Source organism: Pongo pygmaeus, chromosome 13 (assembly GCF_028885625.2).
Source record: "Pongo pygmaeus isolate AG05252 chromosome 13, NHGRI_mPonPyg2-v2.0_pri, whole genome shotgun sequence".
Lineage (NCBI taxonomy): Eukaryota > Metazoa > Chordata > Mammalia > Primates > Hominidae > Pongo > Pongo pygmaeus.
The window spans coordinates 21,278,851-21,286,093 of NC_072386.2; the positions used below are offsets into that span (position 1 = coordinate 21,278,851).

Sequence of the window (7,243 nt, forward strand, 5' to 3'; positions counted from 1 at the left end):
GGTCCCAGGAGCTCCTGGACCTGGGCTGAGCCTCACCCACCATGCTCCTCCCCATCCCTCTCCGTCAGCCTCACTCTCTCCCCATCCATTCCCCCTCCCCCCGTGCACCTCTCCAGCTCCAAGCCACTCTCTGAGAGCTGTTCCCATGGCAGCCACATGGCAAGCGCAGCCTGTCTGGACACCCTTAGAGGCCAGAGCCCCCCTAAAGCTCAGTCCTGCCCCCCTCAACAAACAGGTCCTGGGAGAGCCGTCTATTCAGGGCTGGATACAGACATAAGAGCCAGGAGGCTCACAATTTTGCACCCTTCAAACCAAACTCCTTAAATATAGCACGGCATTTATTCCATGGCCATGGGGGAGCGGGTTTTCTGTTAATAAAAACTGAATATCTCCTTATTTGTGATGAAAACAAGAGCTTTGAATGTAACATAACATTTTAACTTGTCTGGAATTATCTTTCGGTTCCTGATTTTTCTGTCACTCCGAAGTGACACAAGTCATTCACATTCTCTAAGAATAGAAGTGACCTGTTGGAATATAGCAATAAAGTCTCATTAAAAAATATGTTTAAAATATCTTATTTCTGGCTTTCCTGTTAATAAAACATATTGTACCTTCTGTGGCTCTTATTTTCTCTTCTGTTTCCTTTCGTGGTTTTTCAAATCAGATTTGGAAAGGCCCATAAAAGGATATACATTTTCAATTCTAAAGTAAATAACTTGTTCTCAGGAAGCAGCTCTTTGGTTTCAGAACTTTAGGGCTGATTTCAGGCAACTGGCAGGGAGCAGGCCTCGAGGTTGGGTTCTGTGCAATGTGCAAAAGTAATCAATTAGGAGAGCAAGTAAGAAGCGGTTTCTAAAAATGTCTACTTGAGGGTGCTGCGTGCTCAGGTGGCAACAGAACCAGCATCATAGGCACACCGTCTACAATACATTCCAGTGATATTTCATTTCCTGGTGTAGATCAGCAGAGCCGGCCCACAGTGCATTCCGGCGCTGTGTCTGTTCACTCACTCCTCAGAGCCTTCCTAAGCCCCATCCTGTGGGTCAACCTCAGCTGGGCTGTCCCAATAACAAGGATCCCCGAGGCTGGAGGGCACAGAAGGCTGGAATGGGAGGAGACGGGAAGTTCATAGGTTACCGGAGGGGAAGGATGGGGAGAAGGCCCTGGGAGGAGGGGAAGGCCAGAGAAGGCTTGCTGAGGGGCGGGCGAGTCTGACCCATCAGCACAGCAAATCCTGGGGACTCAGGCATCACATGAAGGTCCAGAAGTCCTGGGCACTTGGCACTAGCTGGGCATGGCGAACAGGCCCCGTGAAGAGAGAAGCTTCCTGGCGAAACGTGGCCACCGTGAAGCTGCGGCCAGGGCCCCCCTGAGGATCCTGGACCCTCGAGTCACAGCTGAAGCAGCAGAGGACACAGGTGATGGCCACAGTCACCACGAACAGCACCACCACCACACCAATCACTGCCGTTTCCATGGCCCACTGAGCAACCTTAGGTCCTCTCGGAGCCTTTGCTCCCATCCAGAACAGGAGGCTCTTGGCGATCGCAGGTGCCCCGTGCTCCTCCGGCGCCTCTCCTTCCGTCTCCTAAGAAGATGCTGCTCTGAGTCCCTGGGTCGCTGCTGCTCCAGGCCTTCGGGCGCTGCCACGTGGCCCCACTGCGCAAATCTCAGATGATCTCTGTCTATTTTCTAAGCCTCAGGCCATGCCTCCAAGAGCTGTGGTCAGCTCCATGTCAGCTTCTAGAAGAAGCACTGTCCTGGAAGACATGAGCACAGATTCCCTGGACACAGAGGAGGTGGAGAGGAGGGGTCAGAAGACATTGCACAGAGACAGCCTAGCCAGCCCCGGCCCCCCGGTGACGCCTACAGATTTCAAGAGCAAGTTACACTCAGACCAAAGACAAAATACTCCCTCTACTGTGGATGCAGGAGGAGCCCGGCTCCTCCCCAGGAGGGACCTTGGGCCAGTCCTTCAATTGGCCTATCTGCTGCCTCTCCAGCCCCTGGCCCTGTGCTGGGGGCAAGGACATGAGGAGGGAGGAAGGCATGCGCCAGCTCTGGGCAAGGCAGGGGACACTCACGGGTCACCCCAGGTGCCCGGGCCTTTAGTGGGGGCTGGAGGCAGGGGCAGGTTGCATTTGGCCTCCTTTTCTGCATGACGCTGGGATCATGCAGTTTAGATAGAGTATCAGGTGCTTCCCTGGGAATCCCTGCCCTGTCCATGACCGTGGGGCTCTTTACCCGGAGGTCCCGGAAGAGCCTTCTTAGATGTCGGCCTCACCCGCCCTCTTTGCTGCCTGCTTAGCCCGTTGCTCACATTCTTGAACTATTAAGATTTACCCTGGGCTCCCCAAAGGCCAGCCCTGGCTGTACCTGGTGCTGCGGCCTCCTGGCCTGGTGGCCGTCCCAGGGACCATGGCGTTCCTCCCTGGGTGCTGCAGCCTCCGTCCTGCTTGGAACTTGGCTCTGAGATGTCTGAGCAGCTGTGAGCACTTCCTGAATTCTTTCCTCCAATTGTGAGCGAGGGCCCAGGACCCACACTGCAGCCGTCCAACCCCTGCTCAGCAGTTATCCCGTCGCGCCATGCGCACCCCAGGCCATTTCCACCCTGCTCCCTGCCAGGAGGTCAGGGGAATAAGCTAGGCCCAGGCAACTGAGTTAGTCGGCCAGGTCAGAGCCCTTTCACACCCAGCACCTCCTGAGACCCCCACCACTTCCAGAAAGGAGACTGGGTTATTAGCCCCACTTTGTCCATATTCTGGGAAACAGTAGTGAGAACAATAACTCCAGGCATGGGACCTCACCAGACATGATCTCATATAACCTCCCCAGCAACCCTGCATAGCGATATAGCCTCCATTTTATAGAAAAAGATCCTGTGGTCATAGAGGTTAAATGACCTGCCCCGCATTCTGAATTAGCCATGTTAACAGGCGCGAGCAATGGCCGAGGAGGCACCGCCCTCCCTCCACTCCTAGCTCAGTGCACTTTCCAGTTACCATGGGACCACAGAGCGACCATCTGATTCTGCGGTTTTACTGATCTGGGTGCAAAGTGCCAGAAAGGGCAGAGGGCTGGCCCAAGTTCACACAGCCTGGGTCCTTTTCAGTTTCTCCAAGACCCAAGGGAACTTTCTTTAGTACCAGTATTAGGAAACTGGCACTTTGCACAGAATGGAAGAGCAACTTTTCAGAGCAAACAATAGCTTGTCATATTCTCAATCTGTCCCTTTTCTGAGATGATGAGACCATCTGGGCCCTGGGCTCCTCCTCCACATGGAGCAGGCTGTGGGCCGTGACAGGAAGCCAGTTCCTTGAATTATTTGTATTAACTGGGATGACCAGGAGGAAGGAGAGGATGGGCCGATCTGCAGGGCCTGTGGTTTCAGGTTGAGTTACCAACATCACCTCCTTAACTGGGGTGATAGAGGGCATCAGGAGACTATGCCTCAAGCTTGAACATTAGTTCCTTTGATTTCTCATCGCCTATTCTTCCTGTGTACACGCAGCCGTAGGCTGCCTGCAGATTGTCTGAGTAGTTCCGCATTTTTGAACTGGAATAAAGGGCAATTGCTCAGCGGGTTCTCTCCTGCCCTGCATAGGCTTCCTTTTCCATTTCTGGCTTTCGGGGAACCTCCTCCCCATCTTTGATTCATCTGTGAAATCAGCCTAGAGATGCTTGGGAAAGGGGCAGGGCTGCAGGGAGCAGGCTGGCAGGAATCCAGGAGGGGGATGGAGGGGGCTGGGCTAGGCAGGGCATGGGAATAGAGAAGGGGGTGGATTTGAAGGACACTGCAGAGAAAATCGACACTGCACAACAGCCTAGGGTCCACTTTCCCAACCCAGAAACCTAAGGCGGGAGAAATCAGTGTGAATTTGCCTCCCTCTCTCTCTCACTCCCTCCTCCTCCAGCTGTCACAGAGGATTCACTGGGAAATAGAAAGGAAAGAGGACATTCTATTCCGGTGAGTCACCAGGTCCCTGAGTCTCTGGCCTGCTCTCCAGCCCCTCCCCACTGCCTCTCCTGGCCCCCAATCCTTGTCTTCCCCCAATTCCCACCTCAGCTCACAGGCACAGGCTGAAGGCCTCAGAGCCAGGCTTCCTTCTTCGCTGTGGATCCCACCAGCTGTTCACAGAGCATATTCCAACGAGCCTCCAGGCTTCGGCAAGTGGGCATCTCTGTTATCCACCCCATTGCAGAGAAGAGGAAAGTGAGACCCCAGCATTCTCCCAAGGCCATCCAACACCCTGCACCCCAGCACGACAGCCTCCACTTTAAAGAACTCCACTCGTGGAGGGAGAACTCCAGCCCTCCCACCACGCACAGGCACTAGCTGGGGCAGGATGGCTGAAGACGCAAGGCTTGGAGAAGAAACCCTGATCCAATTACCAAGGAAACTGGATTCAAGGCAGCCTGTGGATGGGGCTTCCTCGAGTTTCAGAGCTCAGAGCTCAGTCTGCCCTGGACATGGGCTGAAAAAAGCACAGGGGCAGAGCCCTGGGGAGCCAGGCTCACAGCAGCTCCAACCTTCCTCTCCCCAAGGCCCTGGACTGTCTCACGGAAGGCCAGAGCCCTGCTGGTGCACACAGGACCTGCTGCGGGCAGGGTTTTGTGCAAACCCTGAATCCTCCCTCAGAGCTCAGACAGAGCCCACCCAATTCTTCCCACTCCACAAGCAGCCCCTAAGAACCGGACAGAAGCCGCCTGCTCCAGGCACATGCTTCCCATCAGAGAGGGAGGTCCCAAGGCAGTGAGGACGCAGGCCAGGCAGCTCCCTCCATCCCACTATGCTGCAATCAACAGCCTCTTCACAAAAGCTTCTTAGTGGTTTTTATTTTCTTGGACTAAGGCACCGATGAATTGACTGCAGCCTCATACTGCCTTCTCCAAACCAAAAGGACATTCTCAGGGCCTCTCCCAGTGCCCCGCCCGCCAGAGGCCTGCAGCGGCCTGATGAGGAGGTCAAGATGGGCACTTCACATCCACTTGTGTGCTGGCTCTGCCAAGACACGCTTGTCATTTCTGGGGATCACTGGGAGTCACTGTCACAAGATGGGCTGTCCAGCCCCAAAAGAGCACCCTTGCTCTCCACTCCCCAAACCCTTCAGCACCGCAGGCCCCAGTGTTCCTCTGTTCTCTGCTGCCATAGTACACTGGGGCATGGCATGCAAATGCAGCTGGAGCAAGCCCCAGGCTATTGTTCCCCTCGTTCACCCCAGAAACGCATCCTTCCACATGGAAACGTGGGGTCCACTTGTCCTGGGAATGGATGGGAGGGCAGGGGCAGCTGCCGTCCACAGGCACCGGCGACAGCAGCCTCAGCGAGCGTGGCGGGGATGGTGGCGGTGGGGGTGGTGGTGGTGGTGGTGGTGGTGGAGGTGGTGAGGGGTGTGGCGGGGGTGGTGGTGGTGGTGGAGGCCCACGTTCGGCACGTGAGATACGTGGCCAGGATGACGGTGATGGTGAAAGATTCCCAGGTGGCCCCGCCGCCGGAAGGGCCAAGGCTGGGCCCGGCGGACTCGGTTTCCCCCTGCAGCTGTACGGTTCCTCTCCACGTCACAGTCCTGCCGTCCGTGGAAAAGGCAGGTGGCCAGCAGCAGCAGTAGCAGCAGGACTGCCACAGCAGTGCCTGTGATCCATCCCACAAGGGCCGTGCTCCCCAGGAGGCCCAGCATCTGGGAGCCGGACAGTCCCTCTCTGCCCAGCAGCTCCTCACTCCTTTCTCCCCTTCAGCAGGCTCCACTCAGCCCTCTCAGTCACTGAACTTTGTTGTCTCTGCTGCGGGCTGGAGAGCAGCCTGGGAATGTGGGTGGAGCCTGTTTGGACTTGCAACTGCTGGCCAAGGGTGAGGCCAGGCCGCTGTCAACTCTGAGGAGGCCTGGCAGGGAGGCTGGGTGGAGACAGACGAGCTGTCAGGCTGGATCTGGTTGAGGGAGGAGCCCTGAGTCTAGAGGAAAGAAACCCTCCTGCTGCCTGGCTCAGTGACCTTCCCTCTCCGGGCTTCAGTCTCCTCTCGTAGAGACTGTGTGGAACAGAGATGAACAACACGGGCTTTGGAGCCACGCAACTCACTCGCTCTGAGATTGTGCACAAGTTACTTAACCTCTCTGTCCGGTTTCCTCTTCTGTAAAATGGCTGATAACAGTTCCTTCCTCAATAGGGTGTTCTGAGGACTAAAGGAGTTGAGATGCATAAAGCAGCAACACCAACTCCAGTCACGTTTGCAATTGATATTACTGCAATGGACTCCATGGCTTAGGAGACATTGTCATCTGAGGGTCTGTGATTCCCTGTCCTGCAGCCTGCAGAGCCCTCTGGGGCTGAGTCATGCTCTGTCAGATGAGCCATCCCGAGCTCAATGAACTTGAGAAGCTCAGGGATGCACCGCAGGCAGATTTTGCCATCCAGGGAGGTCCTCCATCCGGCCTGTTCTGGGAGGCAGGAGGGTCTGGGTGTCCTCCCAAGGTTGCTGGGAGGCAAGAAGGAGGCCACTGAGCTCAGAGAGGGCAGGCACAGGCCCAGCCTCCTGGTTCCCAGTTCAACAGTCTCAACTGGCCATAAATGGCATGCTCCTTGCTCTGTCACACCCTCCCTGCCCAGCAGTGATGAGTGCCATTCCTACCTAGTGGAGCATTTACAGAGCGGCAGGATCTGAGCAGTACTGACTGTCCCTCCAAGCCCACCCGCCAGGCCCAAATCCCCTCTGTTCCTCCTGGGAGGCACCGTCCCATCCTGCTGACAGACCTCAGCAACAGGTGCTCACTCTCTCTCTGGGCAACCCTTTCTGCTGTGGTCGTGCTGGACTGTTCAAGCTCTTCCTCACACGCAGTGGGGCTCCCCAAAGCCCCAGCTCTGTGTCTGGCTCTGCAGGGTCCCTCCAGGCTGAGTCCCCAGCCCCTCCCTCCAGGCTCATCTCCTTACCGCCTGGAGGAATGTCTGCAGACACTGCAAGGCTGGTTCTCTGAGTTCTGGCAGCACCTCCACCCTGTGATGTTGGGCAAACCCCTTGCCCTGATCCAGCCTGTCTCCTCTGCAGAACTCCCAGAGCAAGAAGTGACCTCCAGGGACCCTTCCCCCTCTGACCTCAGTCTGAGGTGGGTTCTCTTAGGGAGACCTCAAACCCTTAATGAAAACCCTCACCAGATGAAAAAGCTAAACATTCCCTTCAACCAAATTGGGCTCGGGGGCAGCAGGTCTAATGAATCCTGGCACTTCTTTGGCCCTTGGGGGAGCTACC

At 56.0% G+C, this 7,243-nt stretch overlaps 2 protein-coding genes across 4 annotated transcripts; both read right to left on the bottom strand.

Annotated features, from left to right (window-relative positions):
• Nucleotides 1-320: 320 nt before the first annotated feature.
• On the bottom strand, nucleotides 321-1,525 carry SPAAR (small regulatory polypeptide of amino acid response). The gene has a single exon (XM_054502560.2). It carries the CDS (start codon nucleotides 1,523-1,525, stop codon nucleotides 1,253-1,255), a length of 273 nt encoding a protein of 90 aa, XP_054358535.1. The 3' UTR covers nucleotides 321-1,252.
• HRCT1 (histidine rich carboxyl terminus 1) lies at nucleotides 321-5,681 on the bottom strand. 3 transcript variants are annotated; one of them, XM_054502558.2, is made up of 4 exons: nucleotides 4,396-5,681; nucleotides 4,065-4,184; nucleotides 2,380-2,621; nucleotides 321-1,787 (listed from the first exon to the last, which is right to left on the bottom strand). In XM_054502558.2, exon 1 carries the CDS (start codon nucleotides 5,679-5,681, stop codon nucleotides 5,325-5,327), a length of 357 nt encoding a protein of 118 aa, XP_054358533.1. In that variant the 3' UTR covers nucleotides 321-1,787; nucleotides 2,380-2,621; nucleotides 4,065-4,184; nucleotides 4,396-5,324. The 3 variants fall into 3 exon arrangements, with proteins under 3 accessions (XP_054358533.1, XP_063506239.1, XP_063506238.1); XM_063650169.1 differs by having other exon boundaries at nucleotides 321-1,763; nucleotides 4,065-5,681; XM_063650168.1 differs by having other exon boundaries at nucleotides 4,065-5,681.
• Between the last annotated feature and the right edge of the window lie 1,562 nt (nucleotides 5,682-7,243).